The sequence below is a fragment of the Haliaeetus albicilla genome, chromosome 15 (assembly GCF_947461875.1).
Source record: "Haliaeetus albicilla chromosome 15, bHalAlb1.1, whole genome shotgun sequence".
Classification (NCBI taxonomy): Eukaryota; Metazoa; Chordata; class Aves; order Accipitriformes; family Accipitridae; genus Haliaeetus; species Haliaeetus albicilla.
In genome coordinates this window covers 8,543,882-8,556,859 of record NC_091497.1, presented here as the reverse complement: position 1 = coordinate 8,556,859, position 12,978 = coordinate 8,543,882, and the positions used below count along the sequence as shown (strand labels likewise).

General features: G+C 46.1%; 1 protein-coding gene and 1 long non-coding RNA gene across 6 annotated transcripts in view; both read right to left on the bottom strand.

The window, feature by feature from the left end:
• ABCC4 (ATP binding cassette subfamily C member 4 (PEL blood group)) overlaps window positions 1-3,867 on the bottom strand; it is a 153,890-nt gene extending 150,023 nt beyond the window's left edge. For 2 of the 5 annotated variants that reach the window (XR_011327895.1, XM_069802460.1), the window contains exon 1: window positions 3,647-3,854. Coding sequence is in view for 3 of the 5 variants with exons in the window: in XM_069802460.1 (XP_069658561.1) it covers window positions 3,647-3,720 (74 nt within the window). In the remaining 2 variants the exon portion in view is untranslated. Of the gene's footprint in view, window positions 1-3,021; window positions 3,042-3,646 lie in introns of those variants that run through there. The other 3 variants (XR_011327896.1, XM_069802463.1, XM_069802462.1) reach the window with 3 other exon arrangements.
• A 2,607-nt stretch (window positions 3,868-6,474) lies between these two features.
• On the bottom strand, window positions 6,475-12,151 carry LOC138689096 (uncharacterized). The gene is made up of 3 exons (XR_011327894.1): window positions 11,834-12,151; window positions 7,592-11,729; window positions 6,475-7,052 (listed from the first exon to the last, which is right to left on the bottom strand). It is a non-coding gene; the product is annotated as an uncharacterized lncRNA (long non-coding RNA).
• Window positions 12,152-12,978: the final 827 nt, after the last annotated feature.

Genomic DNA, 12,978 nt, shown 5'->3' with positions numbered 1-12,978 from the left:
AGAAAAAAAAAAAATAGATGTGAGAAGTGCTATTCTCAACTGCATAAAGTATGGAGTATAAGGCTTTTTAAACTCAAAACACTTTCTACAATGGAATAGCTGTTTAAACATGCAAAACACTGGACTGAATTCTCTTTCTTGGACAAACCTAAAAAAGAAAGCAAATCCTCCTCTCCATCCTTCAAAGCCCTCACTCTCATCAGCAAGCTGAGCCAGCAATGAAAAAAACCACCAAAACCAACCAAACAAACCCCAACAAAACATAGATGAATTAAATTAGAAATACACCCGAGCGCTGCTAACTCTGTAACTGAGCTACCAGCCAGAGCTTAAAAGATGTTTGGTGAGCATGGGAACTTGTGACTCTGAAAGTCAGTAGTTAACAGTAATATCTGGAACACCCAGAACAACATTTTGGGCTTTGATAATCCTATGTTAATATAGTCAGTGAGAGATACGGAAAACGAGAATATTTTGCAACTGCCCTGATCTTCATACTGTCATAAATAGTTTTTTATTCTTGTAACATCCAGACTAATATTACACAAGGGATGCATTATAAAAATAACAATATTCACACATGATCCAGATTCTCCTCTTTCCCATGAATGTAATACTAGAGCATTTAATGTTCATCAAGCTCATACTTGTCAAAGTCACAACCCAAAAGCAAGAAGACAAGCTTTGAACAATGGGAGAAGAATGTGTCTTCAGCCTACACACTCATTACCTTAGTTTTATAATTCAATGAAAACATTAATTCTCCTGTGAGTTTAATCCTGTTTCTGCCAGGCAGTAATTTTATCTTTTCTTCTGCACCACTGGCAACAAATGAGAGGGTGCTTCCTTACAATGGCAAAATTGCACTTCTGGAGCAAAACATATATAAAATAAAAATAAGAAGGATCCTTGCCCAGCTACCTGCAATGCCCTACTTTCTACCCTCATTGACAACAAGCAGCCAACACCTGGGATTTGGAGAGCAGAGCAGGCACACTCAAGCAGCTGCATGATGGCAGTTGCCACTACTTCCAGGATGGCCGTCCTTAAGCACTGTTTTTCCAGTTCTCCAGCTGAAAACATCTCAGAACATCCCGTGTGAGACAGCAGTTAAAATGAAGCAGTGCCAAAGCAGTACTCACACAGCTGTCAGATGCTATACGCTTTGTAGAAAGGAAGAACAATTCTTAAAGCTACCCTTAAAGTTAGCTTTATAGCTAATGAAGGGCGTTTTAATACTTCCTTGATTTTACGTAAAACAGCGTTAACTTGCAGAAACCTGACAGCCCCTGCTTACTCAATTTAAGCCACTGCAGACATCATTTCAGCTGAAATTTTCACTGAGAAAACACTAATGCTTTCTGACTAGTAAATAATAAGGATATACTGGTATTTTTCATGATCACATGCAGCACAGGTAAGAGACAAGACTTTAAAAGGGTATTTCCACTGCTGTGAACTATACTTCTATGAAAGCCTGAAAAACACTGCATAAGGCAACTTCTAAAGCTTTTCTACCCCACTAAACCCTCTTTCAAACCACAAGCCCTACAGCTGTACACTCCCATCTGACTGCAAAGCATGAAGTCCCAATCGTTCCCTGGACTTTCAGCACGGCCTGTCACCCCACAAGCACAGACTCCCACCTACTCTTCCCTTTGCATGATGAGAACCTACAAACGTGTTTGGGGTAAAAGGAACCTTTCCAGTGCTTGCCTAAAACTTGGGAAATTTAAGGTACTTTGTTGTTGCTGTTGAACACTTCAATGCTATACATGGAGATCGACACAAACGGCCTAAAAAAAGGGACAATAGGAGCAGTCAGAAAACTAGCTACGAGCACTGCACACTTCCTTTTTCGCATGTAGCTGGGTTGTTTTTGGCAGAACTACCAGTAATGCCACAAGATCCCGGCAAGGGAAAGGGAACAGACCAGAAGCAGTCCTGGAATGCTACATGGCCAACTGAGGTTCATACCATTCTGCCTGGCCTTCCTAGCAAAGCCGTTTCCAACACGGGCACCCCTGGTGTCAAAATGCTGAAGACAGGGAGTTCTGCGCAAGCGTACAAGCCCCCTTCCCTCCCCCTTCTTTCTTTTTGCACAGAGTACCTGTGAGGACATATCCTTGACTGAAAATTTGTTTACCTAAAATTTGTCAGGGCTTTTAAAATCCCCCTACTTTCCAAAAGGGATTTCTGCACCTGCTCAGAGTTGCTTATAGGATCAAAGAGTTTTTTACTTGTGTTTCAGAGGCTTCCAAAAAAAAGTCTCATGTGCCATGCCCTCTCCTCCATCCCCCTCCTCCACCACCTACCACAGCATGTGCACCCCGGGCTCTGGCTACAGTAGGTGAAGCAGAACAAGCGCTACCTCCGTAACTGCCCTCTTCCAAAGGGGATCTGCTAAGACACACAAGCTTGATGCCCTCCCATTTCACTTGGCACGTCTTTTCCTATTACAGTTCAAAGCAACAAAACTCTTGTGCTGTAATTCCTCACTGCTTTGAGCAGTTACGTATACCCACGCCAAGGTCCCCACTAGTAAGAGAACGAGCAGTAACTTTGGACCGGTAGTCATCTGGCCACTAGTAAGGGAACGAGCAGTAACTTTGGACCGGTAGTCATCTGGCCACTAGTAAGGGAACGAGCAGTAACTTTGGACCGGTAGTCATCTGGCCACTAGTAAGGGAACGAGCAGTAACTTTGGACCGGTAGTCATCTGGCCACTAGTAAGGGAACGAGCAGTAACTTTGGACTGGTAGTCACCTGGTCCCGTGAAAGTTTGTGGCGACACCGTAACAGCCCCTGCCTTCGCTCTGTGCCACCCTCAGCCCCCCCCAAGAGCCGAGGCAGCCGACGGCAGCTAAAACGTGGATGAGAGCAGCCAGGCTGCTGCCCAGCCGCCCCTTACACCGGGAAAACCCCACGCAGCTCTGCCGTTCAGAAACCGCCTCATTCGCGGAGGGGGAAAGCCCCCACACCGAAAGCGAGCTTAGCAAACCTCGCCGCGATGAGCAATACCTGACCGCGATCCGTTATGCAAGCGCGAAAGCAGAAGAGTGCCAGGGAGCAGTCCTCCACCCGGTCCCGGCCCGGGGGACCCGGCCGAGGAGGCAGAAGACCCTCCCGCCCTCCCCGCAGCTACCGAGGGAATCGAACATGTGCTCGAAGGGGGCGACGGGGCCGCGCTCGGCGCCGCCCGCCCGCCCGCCTGAGGCGGTCAGGCCGCCCGGCCGGGGATTACCGCCCGGCGCGGGCTGACGGCTTCACCTCAGGAGACCTCTCCCCGCCTCGCCGCGCTCCCCGCAGCCACCTGCGGTACGAGGGGCTGCCCCGGCCGGCAGGGCTGACGCGCCGGGCCCACGGCGGGGCGGGCGGCAGGTCGGGGCCGAGCCGCGGCTGCAGAGTCACCGCCGGCAGCCGACGGAGGAGCGGCGGGCAGCGCCGGCCGCCGCCTCCCATTCCCCCCCCCCGCCCCCTTCCCGACCGCCGCCAGGGAGCCCGGACGCCCTCGGGAACCGCGCTGAAGTGCGAGCCGGGCGGCCCTCAGCCGGGGCTCCGCATTCCCCCGCCGCCGGCCGGGCCCGGCAGCCGAGCGGCGTCCCTGCCCTCCCTCCCTCCCTCCCTCCCTCGGCCGGGCGCTCACCAGAAGAAGAGCCGGGAGCAGAGGTTGGCATCCCGCAGCGGGTTGGGCTTCTCCTCACGGGGCACCGCTTCCATGCCGCCCGCCGCGCCAAGCCAAGCCAACCCGCCCGGCGGCGGCGAGGGCGCAGGACCTGAGGCGACTTCCCTCCGCGGCAGCCGCCGCCGCCGCCGCCGCCGCTGCTTTGCCGCCGGCCGGCGCTGTTTCCGGGAAAGCCGGCACCCCCCACCCCCCCCGCTCTTCACCGCCTCGTCCCTCCCTCGCTGCCGCCGCAGGACGCCTCCTGCCGGCCCGGCTCCCCCGCGGAGGCTGAGGCGGAGGCTTGAGGCGCCGGGGCAGCCCCGGAGGCCGCGCCGGGGCGGGAGCCGCTCCCTTCAGCCGCCCCGCGGGGCTGGCGCTCCTCCCCGGAGAGGGCCGCCCCGCTGCCCTGCCGAGCTCCCCGCGGCGGAGGCCGGCGCCGGGGCCGGGGCCGGGGCCGCTCTGCTCTTCTCTTCTCCCACTTGGTTTCTGGCCTGCGTGAGCCGCTCGGTGATGAAAAGCATCCCCTGGGTGGGCGCAGCACCGAGCAAGGCGCCCAGGCAGCTTTTGGGACAGAAAAACGCAAGGCGGGTCGGGGGCGAGTCCGGCTTAATGGGACCAAACACCACCAGAAACGGTGGCTGCCACCTCCCCTGCCCAGGTGCTGCAGATACTTCTATTTAAAACAACAAAAAAGACTCCTCGTCGTTTAACAATGTTTAGGAGAGTTTGGTGGTACAGAGTAAAGTGGCTGTTTCATTCCAGGAGGTGGTGCATCGCAGAAATCCTTGAAGCAAGTCTCAAAAGTTCAGCGAGGGATCACCATGCTCCTCTCCAGCACTGTCACCGTGGCCTGCCACCGGGAGCGTGACCAAACGGAGCGGAGGAAACTGCAGGAGACCTAAGGAGGCAGGAATGGGGGACATGTGTCTGAAGTAACCAAAGAACTATTAATCTCCATGAAAAAATAATTGGCAGAATGGGTCCCTGCCATGCTGTTATTTCTCTGCAGTCCCCAAATCACAGAAGGGCTGAGGGTGGAAGGGACTTCTGGAGGTCAGCTGCTCCAACCCCCCTGCTCAAGCACAACAGCCTAGAGGCAGTTGCCCAGGACCATGTCCAGACGGCTTTTGAAGATCTCCAAGGAGGGAGACTCCACAACCTCTCTGGGCAACCTGTGCCAGTGCTCAATCACCCTCACAACAAACAGGTGTTTCCTGACGTTCAGAGGGAACCTCCTGTGTTTCAGGTTGTGCCCATCGCCTCTGGTCCTGCCACTGGGCACCACTGAGAAGAGCCTGGCTCCGTCCTCTTTGCACCCACTGTACACACAGATGCGATCCCCCTGAGCCTTCTCCAGGCTGAACAGTCCCAGCTCTCTCAGCCTTTCCTCATAGGAGAGGTACTTGAGTCCCCTAATCATCTTAGTCTCCCTTTGCTGAATTCTCTCCAGTATGTCCATGTCTCTCTTGTACTGGGGAGCCCAGAACTGGACATAGTACTCCACATGTGGCCTCACAGTGCTGAGGGAGGGGAAGGATCGCCTCCCTTGACCTGCTGGCAACACTCCTAACGCGACCCAGGATACCATTAGCCTTCTTTGCCACAAGGGCACATTGCTGGCTCATATTCAACTTAGTGTCTACCAGGACCCCAAGGTCCTTTTCTGCCAAGCTGCTTTACAGCTGGGTGGCCCCCAGCCTGTACTGGTGCCTGGGGTTGTTCCTCCCCAGTAGCAGGACTTTGCGCTTCCCTTTTTTGAACTTCATGAGGTTCCTGTCTGCCCATTTCTCCAGCCTGTTGAGGTCCTTCTGGATGGCAACACAACCCTCTGGTGTATCAGCCTCTCCTCACAGTTCTATATCATCAGCAAACTTGCTGAGGGTGCCCGCTGCCCCGTCATCCAGACAATTTATGAGATGTCGGACAGTTTTGGACCCAGTGTTGACCCCTGATGCACACTGCTAGTTAGTGACCTCTAACTAGACTTTGTACAACTCATCACAACCCTGATCTCTTAGACTCCTTCCCACTCCAGCCGAGCCAGCTGCAAGATAGGCACCATTCTTACGTTCTGTGTATTCATCTCATGTCCCCAGTAGCAACCAGCCCTGTATCTTCCCACTAAAATGCATTACCAGTGAAACAACTACAGGGCTGGCATCTGACTTTCATTATAGGCATCAAAGCTGACATGTTGTTGAGATAAAAGAGGGGTAGGTCTGGGCTATGCTGTATTATTGAAGAAACATGACATGCTTGCAAGATCATCATAATAACCATGTCAGACAAATGAAGCTTAAGCTTGCTGTCAGTGAACACTGACAGGGCTGGCAACAGCATGTGCTGCTTGAGCGTAGATGATGTGCCACAGAATTTTGCAAGCAGTAAGTAGTACACTTGTCAATAACTGTCTCTAGATCCTTCGGGATTAAAACAAGGAAATAAACTTACAGAAATGGTGCAGTGGTTTGAAAGGACAGGCTTTAATGAAATAGTGCTTATGTATCCCAGAACCTGAATAATTAAATCATCTCCCAAAACATATGAAAAAAAGCTCTGCCCATCAGCAAAATCTGGCAGGTTTAGATTTCTGTGAAGCAAATTTGTCTAACTAGATATTCATAAAAGAACTTAAAGGTATGACAGCCCAATGCAAGTCCCAAAACATAAATAAAGTTTGGGTCAGGCAGTGGGAGAAAGGAATATATAAATCTTAAAACTGACTTCCATTCATGAAGCATTACCTTTGTGAAATAGATGTGCAATGAAAGATTATCCAAATATTTCTTAGTTGGGGCAAGGAAGTAGAATACTGGTCATGAACAAGTAATTTATTTTAAGAATACAGTTAAAAGCATTAAAGTAAAATATTAAAGTAACTTTTTCCAATAATTTTGTAATGGTAGGAAAAGGACAAAGAACAAACCTTAAGAAGTAGATTTTTCCTTTGCCAGTGTTATGAGAGACAAATGTTGACACTACTTAATTTTAAAATAAATACTAGTGTTTACTTCTAAGTCCAAAACAAAATGCTCTACAAAGTTTTGGAGAAGGGAGAACTAAAAGGGAAGGGGAAAATAAAATTCAACCAAAAAAAGAATATCCTGAAAGCCAAATTAATCTGTAACTCTATCTGTCAAGTGTGCAAGTAACTATTAGCAACTGATGCAGTAATAAAGAAGTGTGAAGCAATTAGCAACAGAGATGCTCAGGAAAATCTGAGACTGCACACGGAGAGGAAGGGGAAGGGAAAATAACGCAGTAATGAAATTAATAATCTTCTTTCTGTTTTAGGGAAAAAGAAAAGCAACTGCCAATTTATCCATTGAGTATTTTTCTATGGTAGCAGGATATTCACAACATGGAAAAAGCAAGATATGTAACTGCCCTGGTTTCAGCTGGGATGTAGTTAACTGTCTTCCTAGTAGCTGGTACAGTGCTATGTTTTGAGTTCAGTATGTGAAGAATGTTGATAACACTGATGTTTTCAGTTGTTGCTCAGTAGTGTTTAGACTAAAGTCAAGGATTTTTCAGCTTCTCATGCCCAGCCAGGGCACCTGACCCAAACTGGCCAACACGGTATTCCATACCATGGGACGTCCCATCTAGTTTAGGAACTGGGAAGGGGGGGGCAGGGAATCGCCGCTCGGGGACTGGCTGGGTGTCGGTCGGCGGGTGGTGAGCAATTGCCCTGCGCATCATTTGTACATTCCAATCCTTTTATTACTACTGTTGTCATTTTATTAGTGTTATCATTATCATTATTAGTTTCTTCTTTTCTGTTCTATTAAATCGTTCTTATCTCAACCCAGGAGTTTTACTTCTTTTCCCGATTTTCTCCCCCATCCCACTGGATGGGGGGGGAGTGAGTGAGCGGCTGCGTGGTGCTTAGTTGCTGGCTGGGGTTAAACCACGACAGTAACAAACTAATCAAAGTGCAATTTAGTAAATCTTTAATATGGATAGCAGTCTACCAAAGCCAACTACTCGTATAGGGTAATGGCCAAATTAAACCAGTGGCATCTGAACTAAACCCGTTATGCATATACATTGTGCTAGGGAAATCAATTCAGTGATCACAGAGGATGTCACAAACATGCAAACACACAAGATTCCCTATTTATTCAGTGCACAAGAAAGACGATAGTCACTAAGTAAGCATCTGTATGATGTGTGGCCTTAAACCTTCCTTGCTCTACTCTCTTCTTATTCTGAATACAGTCAGACTGACAAGCTTCTTCACGTGCATTTTCTGTGGCACTTATCACTAGAGTACAAGGTGTTCACAAACATCTGCTTTTCTCAAAACCCTTAGAAGGTAATTGGGCAGCTCCAGCTGATTTCCAGATGGCGAATAAAAGCGTGTGGATCTTAAGGTGAAATATAGCCATTGTGGTGGTGCAGCCCTGCCTTGGGCCACGTTGCAATGTCAGGATCAGCCAACATTGTGTTCTTGCACAGTGAGTTGGGACAGCCCGGTACTTCCTTATTCTAGGTATGGTACAGTGAGTCAGGACAATTAGGCACCCCCGACTCACATCTGAAACTCCTGTCACCTGGAACCGTACCTGAGACTTCTGCTACTTGGGCCGTGACTCACTTTTCATGGTTGCCTGAGAAGAATTATAGCCAGAATTAAATTATACTGACCAAATCTTGTGAACCTATAAACAGCATTCCCAGGGGAGGCCCTTTAAGCTCTCCTGGACCACAGCAGGCTGCGACCAGTATCTCCCACTACGTGGGAAACCTCTCAGAGCTCACAAACTCTCCAGTTTGTGAAAATCAGAGGACCATCACCGAAAGCCAACGACAGGACCTGGGCTGACACCCTTCAGTTCTTGAGGCTCAACCCTTCACCCATTGAGAAATGCTGAGACATTTGATGTGAATATTTCACTGAACTCGAGGGGAATTTTCTAACAGGGGTACCTCTGTTTATATATATGCATATACCTCTTTGTATCTGTGTGCATGCATGTGTGTGAATTGACCCGGGTATCTGATAGCAAGCATAGTATAAATATTGCCCTTCTGAATCCATAATTAAGTCACCTTTGTGATTGTAGCAAATTCTACTTAACCACTTTATAAAAAGTTAAATTAGTCAAAGATCAAATACTGCTAAATCTTGTGATTCACTTCAAACTGTGAATGAACCTCAGACTGCTGATACACACGTATGGTCCCTTTAGACATGAACCATTGACCAAGTCTGGGATTAGTCACTAAAAAAGCATCTGTATGATGTGTGGCCTTAAGCCTTCTGTGCTCTACTCTCTTCTTATTCTGAATACAGTCAGACTGACAAGCTTCTTCATGTTCATTTTCTACGGCACTTATCACTAGAGTACGAGGAGTTCACAAACATCTGCTTTTCTCAAAACCCTTAGAAGATAATTGGGCAGTTTCAACTGATTTCCAGATGGTGAATAAAAGCTTGTGGATCTTAAGGTGAAATATAGCCACTGATCCCGCTTATGCAACAGGAGGCTAAAGCTTAGTCTTTCAGAGGATGTGGCACTATAACCTTTCCCTTTCAGGCAAGTGGCCATAGATGTCAGGGCTGAACAGTTTCTCCATATCATACCCAAGGGCCTTGAGACAGGTACCTAGAAAACCAAGAATTCATGTGCATGAGTGTGTCTGAAAAGTCTGCATAAAAGATTTGCTGAGCACTGTGTGGTATCTCTGAGGCAGTACAAGGGACAGAATCAGATTCAAAGCTGCTTGAAAGACATCAGAGAGAGTAGTCTCCCAAAGACAAGCTATGATAGCAGAATGCAAAGGCTTTACAACAGTACATTGTTTGAGTTTAATGGTTTTGACTGAAGCCAGGCAGAAAAGCAGACCATATGCCTGCCTGACAAACCAAACAGGCAGCCTTGTTTCCTGCCATGCCACGGGCAAGAAAGCAGGCTGTCCCACTGGCTGTGAGCCCAGCTTGTCACTATCTGGTGGTCTGACTCATCATCTTGCTGACGTATCCACTGGAGAATACTTTCTCATCCTTCTGCAATACAGACATATAGGCCTGTTCTTGTTCAGATGCAGAACGGAAATGTCAGTCCTGCAGAACCAAGCTGTAAGTAATTTTGCTATTTCGATCTGGTCATCAGTCTGTAATACCAACAGTCTTCCTCGGCTGCTCTTCCTATTTTTTCTTGTTACCCCACTAGCCGTCTCTGTTGTCCCCATATCTATTTCTACATCCCCATATTGATTTTCTGCATGCCATAGTTTCTTATTTATGCTAATTGACTTATTCATTCTCCTTAAATTAGGGTGCAATTCAGGTGCCTAAGCGTAAGTGCCTTCTTCCATTTTAGACACGGTAGGGTGTTCCACTTGGCCACAAGTTACCACTCCAGAAGGTTTCAGGTCTTCTATTAACTGTGTTGTATCTGCACATCCCATGCTGGTGTCGCTGGTGCCTTATAAATGACAGTAGGCACCTGTGTTTAAGCAACCGAATCTCGTTCTTACAGTCTTCACTACTGAATCAGTCTGGGTTTTAAGCCAGAGTCCTCTCCATGTTTGACTACCACTTAAGGTTATTTTGGCCTATATGATTCTTCCTAAAGAACATCTAATTTCCATTCACATTTTTCTATCTAAATATACACACACACATACATGCACACACAGTATTTCTGTCAACTTTCATAGTTTAGTTCTTTAGATGTTTGGATGTCCCCTTATCTGCTTTACACAAAACTATGTAAAAATCATTTATGTATAGCAAAGAGTTTCTACTCATTATCTGCTAAGATAAGATTCAAACCAGCTACTGTCTATTAAATTAAATATTTGATGCAGTAGAACAGTATCAGAAAAAGTTGTACTAAAAGTTAAAATTGACACACCTACCACCTGTTCAGTTGCCCCTAACAATTTCATCTCTTCACTTCATGCACAGATACTTAGAGACTGGTATTTCTGTAGATGATTTGGATGAACTTGCAGCAGGCCTTCAGCGGCAGCTCCCTGCGCTATCAGTTAAAACACCAATTCATGTGTATTTACAATATTGCTGTCCTGAGCTACATAGCCCTCTCTTCTCCATTCCTAAGCACCTAAGAGCTTATTTCACTGTTCTAGTCTCACCAGGTAATAGACATTAAACCTCTTGCTTCTATTCACTACAGTTTCAGGTCTTCCATTTTTTAACCCACATTTCTAATATTGATAATACAGCTTCTGAAGAGCAAAGCCTTTCTTTATGTTCACTATCAACTGATACATTGCAGAAAATCTTGCACTTTATTTGTCTTCTTCCTGTCCTGATCTCTTGCTTTTCTAGCTTAATACTAGCGTGCACAGCCCAAGATAATCTCCAAGCAACAGTGAATTACAGTAACAGAAAAATTAAATCGAACTAGTTTCAGGGCAAGGGTGAGTCAGCAAACAGAAAACAAACTTCTGTAAGTATTGTGCAGACTGTGACTGAGGGCCTAGGGAAATAAAGACTTCCCATGCCTGACATTTAAAAACCAGATTAGATTAATCTCTGTCATGATGTTTGCTCAACATAGGCAACCTAGTCCAAGGGTAGGAAGTGGATTAACTGACCTCCTGACATCGTGTTTTCTGTGAATGCCAGTGTCCATGGACTCATTTGACTAGGCAAGATTGCTAGGGTGTTGCCATGACTTCCACACAACAAAAGGGAAAATTATTTTTTAAAACCTCTTCCCAGAGCCTGGAGGTGAATAGTAGATGTCCACTTTGGTTTATGTAGGTCTCATTCTAGTGATACTGTGCTCTTGCTGTATGGATGAGGATCTTAGGCATAAGAGTTTTGTCTTGATTTTCTAAAGCAACATTTAGGACATACAAAACTGAAAAATGTAGAATTCAAGTGGCTTTGGCAAGAAAGCTCTGTTTTCAAAAGTGACTAAGAAGGCATGTAACAAACTACCAACAAACAATATTCTTCCACTCGAGTTAGTAAAACCTGTGCGTCTTTCAAAGATTTTCTTGATTATAGCATTCTCCTGCATTTTCTACATTTGTTTACATGAACATCATTTCCATTGCATGATCTCTTTCATTTGGTGTCAACCTAAATAGGCAGGAGGGAGAGGGGAGATCAAAAGTGGAAGCATGGAAGTTCTCCCTTGCCTAAGGAGTAAAGAAGGAAGGAAAAAGCAGATGGTGAGCACTCACGCATTTACAAGCCACACAGCAAATCAATCAGCAGGTCTACCATTATGGCCCAGATGTTTCTGGTTGTTCTTGAAGCCTTGTTCTGCTTCCATGCTAAAATCAGAAAAACCGACATTGTACAGATGGTCAAACAAAACTGCCTTTCTTCTCAGAAGAATTCATTTCCGTCTAGTAACAACACAAATAATCAACAAGGTCCAGAAGAAAAGGCACATAAGTCACTTTTCCGAATGAAATGTCGCTGTCAAGACCATCTGGATCTTGATCGTATTTCATTTGGCATTGCCAGACCTAAGTTTAAGAAAGTTATTTTTGGCAATAGCAAGGGGACAGAAGACAACACAGACAAATTTGTAAGTTACTACACAGATCTGCATTTTTTCCTTCTGTAACATAAAGCCACAGTAAAGCTTGCTTAAATTGAGTGGCACAGTGTGGCTTTTGCCCTGCCAGGGATTACCAACTATGATGGGATGTTGGACATAACTAAAATAATTTCTCTTGTTATAACACAGTACTTCTGACCTCAAAATAGAAACTGCAGATGGTGCCAGCAGAGATCTTCAGTCTATACACTTTCTTCAAATAAAAATGAACTTAAAAGATAGGATATCTGTTTTTTCACTTTTTCTGAGACGCTTTGATAGTATTTGCTGCCATCAGTGGACTAAGCAAAAGCCTAATGTCATCCAGCATCCTCGATGAAGATGGAAAAAACTTAGAATACTTCTAGGTCCAATAATATTTGGAGGTCACAAAATTAAGCACTTATGTAAGTTTTAATAGCAAATGAAACACACTCACACTGCACACTGAGAACTTGATTTCAACCTTTAATAAGAACCTCACAATGCAAAGTCAAATACAACTGTGTGCATACACCGTTAGCTTTAGATAACAGAAGGCACAGAAGGTGACCATGCACTCTAGCAAAACGCTAAGGGCAGGAAAATAAAAAAAATAAAAATAATTTAAAAAATTTTAAAATAAAATAAAAACTTACCATTATTCTTCATTTTTCTGCTAAGAAAGGAGAGGATGGTTTACTGGGGTTTCAATACTTTACTGGAAAGCTAGTGACAGGCGGAAAAGGGAATAGGCAATTTTGTCCTAACAGAAATAAGCTAAGGCCAGCAGAGCTATCT